Raw genomic sequence first — 12,250 nt, 5'->3', positions numbered from 1 at the left:
GACACGGAGACGGGTCAGAGCCCGGAGCATCCGGATCACACCACTGATGTTTCCAGCTTATCCATGTCTCCTCCTCCTCCCATGGAGCTGCTGCTACGTCACCGTCCAACGTCGCCGCCATATTGGACGTTGAAGACTGCACTGGAAACTAACCCTAACCCTTTTTTTCCTCTTTTTCTCCTTTTTTCTTATTTTTTCATCTTTTTTCTTTTTTTTCCCTCTTTTTTTCTCTCTTTTCCCTTTTTTTCCTCTTTGTTCCTCATTTTTTCTCTTTTTTCCCTCTTTTCTTTTTTTCATCTCTTTTCCTCTTTTTTCCTCTTTTTTTCTGGTTCTGACTTGGTTCATGAAATGTAAAATATGGAGAAGCTGCAGAACCTTTACATCATTCCATATCCAAGTCTCCTCCTCCTCCCACGGAGCTGCTGCGATACGTCACCACCGCCATATTGGATCTTCAAGACTGCGCTGTAAACTAATAGTAAATGGACTTATTTTCATAAAGCGTCTTTCTACAAAGAAATGTACGTTTTACGTCTCATTTATTCATCCACACACGCACCTTTTTCCTCTTTTTTATTTTTTTTTCCTCTTTTTTTTCCTTATTTTTTCTGCTTTTTTCCTTATTTGTTCGATCTTTCCTCTTTGTTTCTCTTTTTTTCATTTTTTCCTCTTCTTCTTTTTTCCTATTTTTTCAAATTTTTCCATTTTTTTCCTCTTTTTTCTCTTTTTTTCATCTTTTTTTCCTCTTTTTCCCTTATTTTCATAAAGCATCTTTCTACAAAGAAATTTACGTTTTACGTCTCATTTATTCATTCACATGCGCACTTTTTTCCTCTTTTTTTTCTCTTTTTTTTCCTCCCCTATTTTTTCTGCTTTTTTTCTTTTTTCTCTTTTTTCATCTTTTTTCCTCTTTGTTCCTCTTCCTTTCATTTTTTTCCTTTTTTCTCTTTTTGAATCTTTTTTTCCTCACTTTTTTCTATTTTCTTCCTATTTTTTTCCTCTTTTTCCCTCATTTTTTCCCTCTTTTTTTCTATTTTCTTCCTATTTTTTCCTTTTTTTCCTCTTTTTTCCTTATTTTCATAAAGCACCTTTCTACAAAGAAATGTACGTTTTACGTCTCATTTATTCATTCACACACGCACTAATATACTTGGAAACAGTTAGGCACCAAATATAATATATTTAATTTTCTCAGATGGAAAAAATAAGAACTTTATTGATCCCACATAGGAGTAATTCATGTTATATCAGCTATAGAGAACAAGGTAGTGCCGAAAATAATATATATCCCCCTCACAAAAATAAGAAACATACAGAAACATATTTTCTCATCAACAAAACATATTTTAAATTTTTTAAGTAAAAAATAACATATTTGAACCATTTTTCAGACAACAAAATAACATTTGAACCATTTTCAGACAATAAAATAACTGAAAAAATCCTAAGTGTAACTGTAACTTGAAAAATGTAAAATATGTTTTGTTGATGAGAAAATTTGTTTCTCCAAAGAAAAAAAAAAAAAAAAAGAAAAAAAAGTGTACGGTTCCAGGCCAGAAGGGGTCCCACCTTCACCAGCTCCATGACCAGGAACAGCTGGGACGGAGTCTCGTCCACCTCCACCAGCTGGATGATGGAGGGATGACGAACCCTCCTCAGGACCGACACCTCGTTCTCTATCAGGTGCTCCTGACACACACACACATTCACAATTAAATACCATTAAAATCAGGCCACACACACATTACAATTAATATTGAATACCAGTTAAAATCAGGCCACACAAACGTTCATATTAACATTAAATACCATTAAAATCAGGCCACACAAACGTTCATATTAACATTAAATACCATTAAAATCAGGCCACACACACATTCATATTAACATTAAATACCATTAAAATCAGGCCACACAAACGTTCATATTAACATTAAATACCATTTAAAATGAGTAAATATGACCATGTAAACACCTAATTCCCAATGAAAATGGCCATTCCAGATTAAACTTAACTCCAAAGTAAGTGGCTGGTTTATTCCCATTTTTAAAAAAGATAAATAAATAAATAAAAAATAAATAAATAAAAGACAAAAAAATAAAAAAAATAAAAAACAAAACAAAAAATAAAATAAAAAATAAATAAAAAAGATAAATTAAATTAAAAATTAAAAAAAGAAAAAAAAAAGAAAATTAATAAAAAAGAAAATAAATAAATTTTAAAAGATAAAAGAAAAAAAAAAAGATCCACTCAATCCTCTTTAAATTAATCCCGGTCTTTCTTTCTGCTCGTTCCCTCGCCCGTCTGTCTCCATGATCTTATATTAATTCTAATGGGTGTTACCTTTCCACAGCAGCGCGCCTTATCGATGATCTTCAGGGCGAACTCCTGACCCGAGGACCTGCAAGACAAACCGGGGGGAAAAGTTACCGTGGACTATACTGTTGGAGCTGTCGCTCACTTCTGCATCATTTAATCACTTATCACTTAGTTAGTTTTTCTGGTTTAGTTTTGGGAACAGGCCTTTAATTTGTTTATGATATTTAGTATTGATGATGTTTATTTTGGTACTTACCCATGCTTTTATTTTGAAGGTACTGGGTAGCTGGAGCACCGGGAGATTTTTCTTTATTTGATTGTTTGCCAGTGAAATAAACCTCAAGAAACTTTATTTGTTGCTTGAACAACGGACTCTGTTTTATCCTGCGTAAATTCACTCCCTATGTGTCTCAGTGGCCGATTGATTTGATTCAGTTTAATATAGTTTGATACTTTTAAGGGTTTTTTGTTCTTTTTTAATAATTCCCCTGGAGGACAAACAGCCACTACACTGTCAGGTCCTGTTTTAATAAATATTGTTATTAGGGGGTAAGTCACAGTAGAACAGGAATCAATGACACATTTACATTGAGCATCATATTATTTCTGTATGTCAATTTACAATATATAGGATATTTGTCACCATAAAAAATACTGTGTATTTCAATGGAATGAGAAAAAGATATACAGTCGATCTCCTGGGAGGCTTTTCTTGATTTAAGGACAAAACATTACACAATTCAGGAGACTTTTATATTCACTGAAAATATTTTTGACACGGTGTCAAAATAATTCAACCAGAAGCGAGAAAGTAGCGTGCAAGAGTAGAATATACGGGTTAAACTGCAGGACGAGGCAGGACATTTGTCTCATTCGTCAGTGATTCTGGGATAGATTGATAGATCTGTGACAGTGGAGCTTTAGAAAAGTGAACTCTAAACAGAACTAACTCCTGTGTTTGCAGCTGCGTGGTTTCCTCACCTCTCCAACTCTAACAGAACTAACTCCTGTGTTTGCAGCTGCGTGGTTTCCTCACCTCTCCAACTCTAACAGAACTAACTCCTGTGTTTGCAGCTGCGTGGTTTCCTCACCTCTCCAACTCTAACAGAACTAACTCCTGTGTTTGCAGCTGCGTGGTTTCCTCACCTCTCCAACTCTAACAGAACTAACTCCTGTGTTTGCAGCTGCGTGGTTTCCTCACCTCTCCAACTCTAACAGAACTAACTCCTGTGTTTGCAGCTGCGTGGTTTCCTCACCTCTCCAACTCTAACAGAACTAACTCCCGTGTTTGCAGCTGCGTGGTTTCCTCACCTCTCCAACTCTAAACAGAACTAACTCCTGTGTTTGCAGCTGCGTGGTTTCCTCACCTCTCCAACTCTAAACAGAACTAACTCCTGTGTTTGCAGCAGTGTGGTTTCCTCACCTCTCCAACTCTAACAGAACTAACTCCTGTGTTTGCATCTGCGTGGTTTCCTCACCTCTCCAACTCTAACAGAACTAACTCCTGTGTTTGCAGCTGCGTGGTTTCCTCACCTCTCCAACTCTAACAGAACTAACTCCCGTGTTTGCAGCTGCGTGGTTTCCTCACCTCTCCAACTCTAAACAGAACTAACTCCTGTGTTTGCAGCTGCGTGGTTTCCTCACCTCTCCAACTCTAAACAGAACTAACTCCTGTGTTTGCAGCTGCGTGGTTTCCTCACCTCTCCAACTCTAACAGAACTAACTCCTGTGTTTGCAGCTGCGTGGTTTCCTCACCTCTCCAACTCTAAACAGAACTAACTCCTGTGTTTGCAGCTGCGTGGTTTCCTCACCTCTCCAACTCTAACAGAACTAACTCCTGTGTTTGCAGCTGCGTGGTTTCCTCACCTCTCCACACACTCCTTCACCACGGCAAAGTTCCCGTCCCCGATCACCTTCCCCACCTTGTACTTGTCGTTGATGACGGACGAGGAAACCGAGCGGTTCCCGTTCACTGTGGAGAGGAAGAGACGTGGATCTCCGATCTGATCTGAGTTCCTCAGGAAAACCTGAAGGTTTAAACTCAAACCTGGTTCTCTCACCTTCAACATCGTGGTCCTCCTGCTCCGTCTCTCCGTTCAGGTCGGGGCAGGACGGACGGCCAGGAGAAACCTACAGGAGAGTGAATGTGGAGCACATCCAGTCATGAATGAAAGCTGATGAGGAGAAGCTTTAACTGACTTTATCTTCTTCGTTCCTCTAAAGACATAAACGTATTCATGGTCTGAATTAAAGACTCTGCAGCAGCGGCGGCGGGTCTGACCTTGAGGCGGCGCCGGGTCCCGGGGCTGGTGGGGGACTGGCTGGACCTGGACCTGGACCTGGAACCGGATCCGGACCTGCCGGCCGGCTGACTCTCGGCTGCAGAGGAGAGAGAGGAGTCGTGTTGTCCCGGTCACGGCATTTTCAAAACATCGGTATCGGTCAAAAAAAGTATGGGGACAAACCTAGTTACTAGTGATGCAGCGATTGTTCGGTAACCGAAATTGTTCGGCCGAAAATGGCAAAAAAACACTTTTGGTGGAATAAGTGGGAAAAAAACCGAACAATTAATAACGGCGTTGTAATATAAGGAAATAAACTGGCCGCTCCGTACCGGTTGCATCACAAACATAAATCGTTGGCCAACCAAAAACTAACCACATAAGAATTTCACCAACATTCACCAGGAGGTGGAACCAAAACAACATAATGCTGGAAATTAAAAAATGTTCATTTTTTATGTTCAATAAATATTTTCTACCTTGTAATTTTGTAAAAGATTTTTTTCTTTGAAAAGCCTAAATCAAATGTATTTGATTAGTGCAATGGTGAAAAAATACTGAAAAACTGCAAAGAACCATGTTCGGTTTTGTTCGGTATTCAGCCAAGTGTTTATTATTATTTTCGGTTTCGGCCACAAATTTCCATTCCGGTGCATCACTACTAGTTATTAATGTTTTTAATATATATTAAATCATTTTATATAATTGTTGCATTTAACGCCACTTCCGGCCGACGAAGTAAGTGAAACTAACATGGTTTCCATGTTTGAATTGTGAAGCTGCTGCTATTAATTAATTAATTAATTAATTAATTCATTAATTCATTCATTCATTAATTCATTAATTCATTCATTCATTAATTCATTCAGAATGTTGAATTCAGAAAGGTTAAGACAAAAAGTATTTTCATTTTCTTGTCTTTGTGAATTTGACTGGATGTCATTCAACGACCTCTTTTGAAGTTAAATGTATTTATTTTAATTATTGCACTATTCTGCACTTTTTGTTTTAGTTTTCAATTTCATGTTTTTACATTTTGTGGCTCCAGAGCTGATCAGCTTTGTTGAAATGCAGCGTGGGAGTGAGGGGGGCAGGGTGACAGCCCGGTCAGGGTGACGGCCCGGTCAGGGTAACGGCCCGGTCAGGCGGTTTGTCCCTCAAGACTCCTCTCCCTGGCCCTGCCCCTTTTCAACCCTTCCCCGACCCTGCACCCCAACCTGGGACTTGCTGATTGGGCCGGAGCTTCGGGAGCTGCGTGCTGGCCTGCGATCCCCACCCCCGGTCATCCCGCTGCTGCTTCCACCTGCCTGCGGTCCAGGTTTCTTCCTCCTAAAGGGGAGTTTTTCTTGCCACTGTTTGGTTTAAGGCTTTTCTCCCACTATGGGAGTTTTTACCTGCCATTGTTTATGTAATAATTGCTCGCGGGTTTATGTTCATGTTCTAGATCTCTGGAAAGCGTCTGGAGACAACTATGTTGTATTAAATGCTATATAAATAAAATTGAATTGAATTGAATTTAAATATATGTCCATGTTGTTCTCCAATGGACAAGAAAAGAAACTTGGGATCATTTTAGTTTTAGTCCTCTTTTTTTTCTTTTTTTTTTATTCATTGCCAAAATGTATCTGATCGGGAAAAAGTATCGGAAATGTATCGGGAGCCAAAAGAAGTGATCGGATCGGGAAAAATCGTGATCGACAGAAACTCAAACTCAGGTGATCGGGATCTAAAAAATCCTGATCGGGACAATCCTAGAAAGGAGCCGTGATTGATGGAGGAGGAGGAGCTGTGATTGGTGGAGGAACTGTGTGATTGGTGGAGGAGGAGCTGTGTGATTGGTGGAGGAGGAGCTGTGATTGATGGAGGAGGAGCTGTGATTGGTTGACAGGAAGCTGTAAGCGGCCCTGCAGACGGCCGAGGTCGAGGGTCAGGAATAATAACCGCTTACTCTCAGGGATGCTAGGCCCTGGCTGGCTCGCCACTTTCAGGGTAAAACATGAATAAATCAGAGTGGAGTTTATTTAAAAAGGCATTAACCCTTCCACAACTCATATGTTACGTGAGGAATATGCCACATATCTTTGGAAAGCTAAGATTCTTGTGATTCCACCAATATAAACCATTTCAGGACGCAACCCACCGATGAAGCCTCGTAGAACTCGTCCGATCAAAAATATTCCCACAAAAATGGTCTGGTTACATTCAGAAAGGTCCAGTCAATCCAATCCAGTCAAGTATTTAGTCCAAAATACATTATTATACCAGTAAAATCCACAAACAGCCGCTGCATCATTGGAAATTAGCCGCTCAATGTCCCAAATTTTCAGCATATTATTCGCTGTAACTAGTGTCCTTTAGATTGACAGCTCATTCGACCAATCAGGAGCTTCCCCGTCCCCTCTACAGCCCATAACAGCCAATGAGCCTGTATGGAAATGAAGCGCATGTTCCCCTTTTGTCATGAAAAAAAATTAGCCAATTGGAGCCAATCGTGCTGATGACTGGCACATTGTGTAGCCAATGAAATCCTGAAAACAACAATGTGCCGCTTCAGGGGGTGGGAATAAAACCCACAACCAGGAAGTCCCTGCGTAAAGTGAAATCACTGCAGGGAATGAAACGTGTGTCTGTGTTTTGACTCTTTTATATCCAAAGTTTAGTTTAACATGATAGGAACCTCTAAGTGTCAGCTTTCATTAGAGGCCAAAATTATGACTGTACGTTGAAAGGTTCAAGAGTTAAGCCAGGTATGTGACCTGGTTATCCAAGTGTCCTTTTGGTATCTCCAAATGGCCATTTTTGGAAAGGTCTAGACATAATCTTACAGAAACATGTGTAAAATACTCATTTTTTGTGGTATTGTTATCAGATTTGAACTTGCACTAGATAAGGCTTCAGGCTGTGTCTCATTGTGTTTTCCAGTTAATAATTCACAGATTCATCTGCAAACATCTGATTATAAAACAACTAAAACCTTCTATTTCAGTGTGTTCAAACTTAGATTACTCAATGCTAGTAGCAGTTACAGTTGGGGGGAAAACTTCAGAGTGTTCCCTTTTAAAAGAGGCCAGAACCATCCATGAACTTCAAACGGTTCAAGAACAGCTTTCAATTTACTATGGGTATAACTTCGATAGGCGTTTTATGCAAAATTATGTTTTATGTTTAATTATTTTATCGTGTGACTGGAGCCATAAATGGCCCCAGGATTCAGACACATTTTAACCAACACATTTCCATGACGTTTCCATGACTTGGCAGCAAGTTTCCATGACTATACACGACCTCTAAAACATCAATGTATGAATGAAATATAGGAATAAAACTATGTAAAAGCCCGGGGGGGGTCGGGGGTTCTGCTGCAGCTCACCTGGGCCCGGGGACTTGGTCCTGGACGGGCCCTTGGCCGGAGTCCTGCAGGAGGAGCCGGGGACGCCGGGGGTCTTGGGAGTTTTCGGGGGGGCGGGGCCTCGAGACGCCTTGGCTTTGCACTCTGGAGACGGAGGAGAGTTAAAAAATAAAAACACAACTCTCCCTCTTTTCATTCATTCAAGCCTTCAACTATTATTTAAGTGTTAAATGTATTTTGAGGGTGGCACGGTGGCGCAGCAGGTAGTGCAGCGTCTCACAGCAAGAAGGTCCTGGGTTTGATTCCCACTGGGGACGCTGTGGGCGCTGAAGTGCGTGTTAGTTCCCCCATGACTTCAGAACCCTGGGTGGGGTTGGAGAAAGGATCTTTCTGTGTGGAGTTTGCATGTTCTCCCCGTGTTCCCTTGGGTAGCTAATGTGAGCTACCCTCACAAAAACATGCAACAGTCCTGGGCTACCGGGGAACAGATGGGGTGGGGAAGATCTGGGTGGAATAACGTGATCCTTCCTCGCGCTACGTCCGGCCAGAGAAACCCCACCCTGTCTGGTGAAAAGATGCTGCTGTTCCTCAGGTTAAGGAGGAGACCTGAGCTCAGTGCAGGAACTCCCGGGGTTGGTAGAGGATGGAAATGCCCAGGACTGTTAGGTAGGAGCACTGGGTGAAGAAATGGGGAAAAAACCGGGATAAAAATATAAAAAAAATTAATAAAAAAAAATGTATTTTAAGTGTTTACTTCAATCCTGCTCCGTTTGGAACATGTTGGTAGATCCGGGAGGTCTGACCAAATGCTGTATATATATATATATATATATATATTCTTTTTTTTTAACATGCATGTTCAAAATAAAATAAAAATTAAAAGCCGGATCTGTGATGCTGGTGCAGAGAAAGGAGTTTGTGAGGGACGTGTTTATGGACGTGTGTGTGCGGTACGTGTGGACGTCACCGTTGACGAAGGTCGTGGTCTTGACCGTGTGCGTGAGGACGAAGTCGTCCTGGGCGTAGCGGAACTTCTCCGGCCCGCAGGCCATGAAGACGTCGTCGTCCACGAAGAAATCCTGCAGACACGTCAGCTGCAACGGAGACAAAGTGTGGTTACCATGGATACCACAGTCTGGTTACCATGGATACCTCAGTCTGGTTACCATGGATACCTCAGTCTGGTTACCATGGAGGAAGGAAGGAAGGAAGGAAGGAAGGAAGGAAGGAAGGAAGGAAGGAAGGAAGGAAGGAAGGAAGGAAGGAAGGAAGGAGGGAGGGAGGGAGGGAGGGAGGCAGGGAGGGAGGGAAGGAAGGAAGGAAGGAAGGAAGGAAGGAAGGAAGGAAGGAAGGAAGGAAGGAAGGAAGGAAGGAAGGAAGGAAGGAAGGAAGGAAGGAAGGAAGGAAGGAAGGAAGGAAGGAAGGAATGTGAGTGGAGGTTTCCGTGGCAACAGGACGACTAACAGCTCTGTAGCCGGTCCGAACATTCCACCCCCGCAGCCTAGCAACGGGGCTGGGGGGGGGCGATCGCCACGGCAACCCAGCTGCAGTGAAGGGAGGGATGGAGAGTGTGGTTGAAGTCGCTGCACAAACTGAAAGGAAGAGTGGGGGGGGGGCAGGACTGACCCTGGAAACACTGGAGCCGTCAGAATAAAAGCCCTGGCTGTGACTCTCTGCCTTCAAAATAAGAGCCCTGGTTTACATCAGGATTCTGGCTCCAGTTTTAATTTGTAATGTTTAACCGCCGTTAGCACAAAAACAGATGATGTTCAGCCTGAATGTTCTCTGATCAGTCAACTATTCTCAGTTTGAAACGACCAAGAGCAGCAAGTTTCTCTGAAAGCAGCGATAGATTCTGGATACGAACGTGGATTAAAAACTGTCTTTGATCTGTTAAACATGTTTCTTCCTTTTGCCCTGCAAAGATCTTTGAGTTTTAAAGCCGTCGTTAACATCCCTGACTGGTGGAGGTTTCATTTAATCCTGGTGGATCCGTCTCAGGGGAACTTCAGTATTTGAATATACAAACGTTCCTGAGGGGATTTAAACGACGTGATTTAAACGTGATTTAAACAACAGGATTTAAACGACGTGATTTAAACGTGATTTAAACGTGATTTAAACGACGTGATTTAAACGACGTGATTTAAACGACGTGATTTAAACAACGTGATTTAAACGTGATTTAAACAACGTGAATTAAATGACGTGATTTAAACGTGATTTAACAACGTGATTTAAACAACGTGATTTAAACGTGATTTAAACGTGATTTAAACGACGTGATTTAAACGTGATTTAAACGACGTGATTTAACGTCGTGATTTAAACATGATTTAAACGTGATTTAAACAAACGTGATTTAAACGACGTGATTTAACGACGTGATTTAAACGACGTGATTTAACGTCGTGATTTAAACAAACGTGATTTAAACGACGTGATTTAAACGTGATTTAAACGACGTGATTTAAACAACGTGATTTAACGTCGTGATTTAAACAAACGTGATTTAAACGACGTGATTTAAACGTGATTTAAACGACGTGATTTAAACAAACGTGATTTAAACGACGTGATTTAAACGACGTGATTTAAACAACGTGATTTAACGTCGTGATTTAAACAAACGTGATTTAAACGACGTGATTTAAACGTGATTTAAACGACGTGATTTAAACAACGTGATTTAAACAAACGTGATTTAAACGACGTGATTTAACGTCGTGACTTAAACATGATTTAAATGTGATTTAAACAACGTGATTTAAACGACGTGATTTGAACATGATTTAAACGTGATTTAACGACGTGATTTAAACGACGTGATTTAAACGTGATTTAAACGTGATTTAAACGACGTGATTTAAACAACGTGATTTAAACAAACGTGATTTAAACGACGTGATTTAACGTCGTGATTTAAACAAACGTGATTTAAACGACGTGATTTAAACGTGATTTAAACGACGTGATTTAAACAAACGTGATTTAAACGACGTGATTTAAACGACGTGATTTAAACAACGTGATTTAACGTCGTGATTTAAACAAACGTGATTTAAACGAAGTGATTTAAACGTGATTTAAACGACGTGATTTAAACAACGTGATTTAAACAAACGTGATTTAAACGACGTGATTTAACGTCGTGACTTAAACATGATTTAAATGTGATTTAAACAACGTGATTTAAACGACGTGATTTGAACATGATTTAAACGTGATTTAACGACGTGATTTAAACGACGTGATTTAAACGTGATTTAAACGTGATTTAAACGACGTGATTTAAACAACGTGATTTAAACGTGATTTAAACGACGTGATTTAAACATGATTTAAACGTGATTTAAACAAACGTGATTTAAACGACGTGATTTAAACGACGTGATTTAACGTCGTGATTTAAACATGATTTAAATGTGATTTAAACAACGTGATTTAAACGACGTGATTTGAACATGATTTAAACGTGATTTAACGACGTGATTTAAACGACGTGATTTAAACGTGATTTAAACGTGATTTAAACGACGTGATTTAAACATGATTTAAACGTGATTTAAACAAACGTGATTTAAACGACGTGATTTAAACAACGTGATTTAAACAAACGTGATTTAAACGACGTGATTTAAACGACGTGATTTAAACAACGTGATTTAAACGTGATTTAAATTATGTGATTTAAATTACGTGATTTAAACGACGTAATTTAAACGACGTGATTTAACGACGTGATTTAAACAACGTGATTTAAACAACGTGATTTAAACGTGATTTAAACGACGTGATTTAACGTCGTGATTTAAACATGATTTAAACGTGATTTAAACAAACGTGATTTAAACGACGTGATTTAACGACGTGATTTAAACGACGTGATTTAAACAACGTGATTTAAACAAACGTGATTTAAACGACGTGATTTAAACGACGTGATTTAAACAACGTGATTTAACGTCGTGATTTAAACAAACGTGATTTAAACGACGTGATTTAAACGTGATTTAAACGACGTGATTTAAACAACGTGATTTAAACAAACGTAATTTAAACGACGTGATTTAACGACGTGATTTAAACAACGTGATTTAAACAACGTGATTTAAACAACGTGATTTAACGACATGATTTAAACGTGATTTAAACAAACGTGATTTAAACGACGTGATTTAACGACATGATTTAACGACGTGATTTAAACAACGTGATTTAAACAACGTGATTTAAACAACGTGATTTAACGACATGATTTAAACGTGATTTAAACAAACGTGATTTAAACGACGTGAT

General features: G+C 39.7%; 1 protein-coding gene across 1 annotated transcript in view; it reads right to left on the bottom strand.

Moving 5' to 3' along the window:
• Nucleotides 1-12,250, bottom strand: part of LOC133420593 (serine/threonine-protein kinase DCLK2-like) — a 58,684-nt gene that overhangs the window by 20,325 nt on the left and 26,109 nt on the right. The window contains exons 5-11 of the mRNA XM_061710319.1: nt 8,919-9,045; nt 7,973-8,095; nt 4,602-4,699; nt 4,381-4,450; nt 4,187-4,292; nt 2,345-2,402; nt 1,570-1,689 (exon numbers count right to left, since the gene is read on the bottom strand). Coding sequence (XP_061566303.1) covers nt 1,570-1,689; nt 2,345-2,402; nt 4,187-4,292; nt 4,381-4,450; nt 4,602-4,699; nt 7,973-8,095; nt 8,919-9,045 — 702 coding nt within the window. The remainder of the gene's footprint in view (nt 1-1,569; nt 1,690-2,344; nt 2,403-4,186; nt 4,293-4,380; nt 4,451-4,601; nt 4,700-7,972; nt 8,096-8,918; nt 9,046-12,250) is intronic.

This window comes from Cololabis saira, chromosome 20, assembly GCF_033807715.1.
Source record: "Cololabis saira isolate AMF1-May2022 chromosome 20, fColSai1.1, whole genome shotgun sequence".
In the NCBI taxonomy this organism is placed as follows: Eukaryota; Metazoa; Chordata; class Actinopteri; order Beloniformes; family Belonidae; genus Cololabis; species Cololabis saira.
Note: the sequence above shows the minus strand (reverse complement) of the source record. Positions and strands in the feature narration are given on the sequence as shown.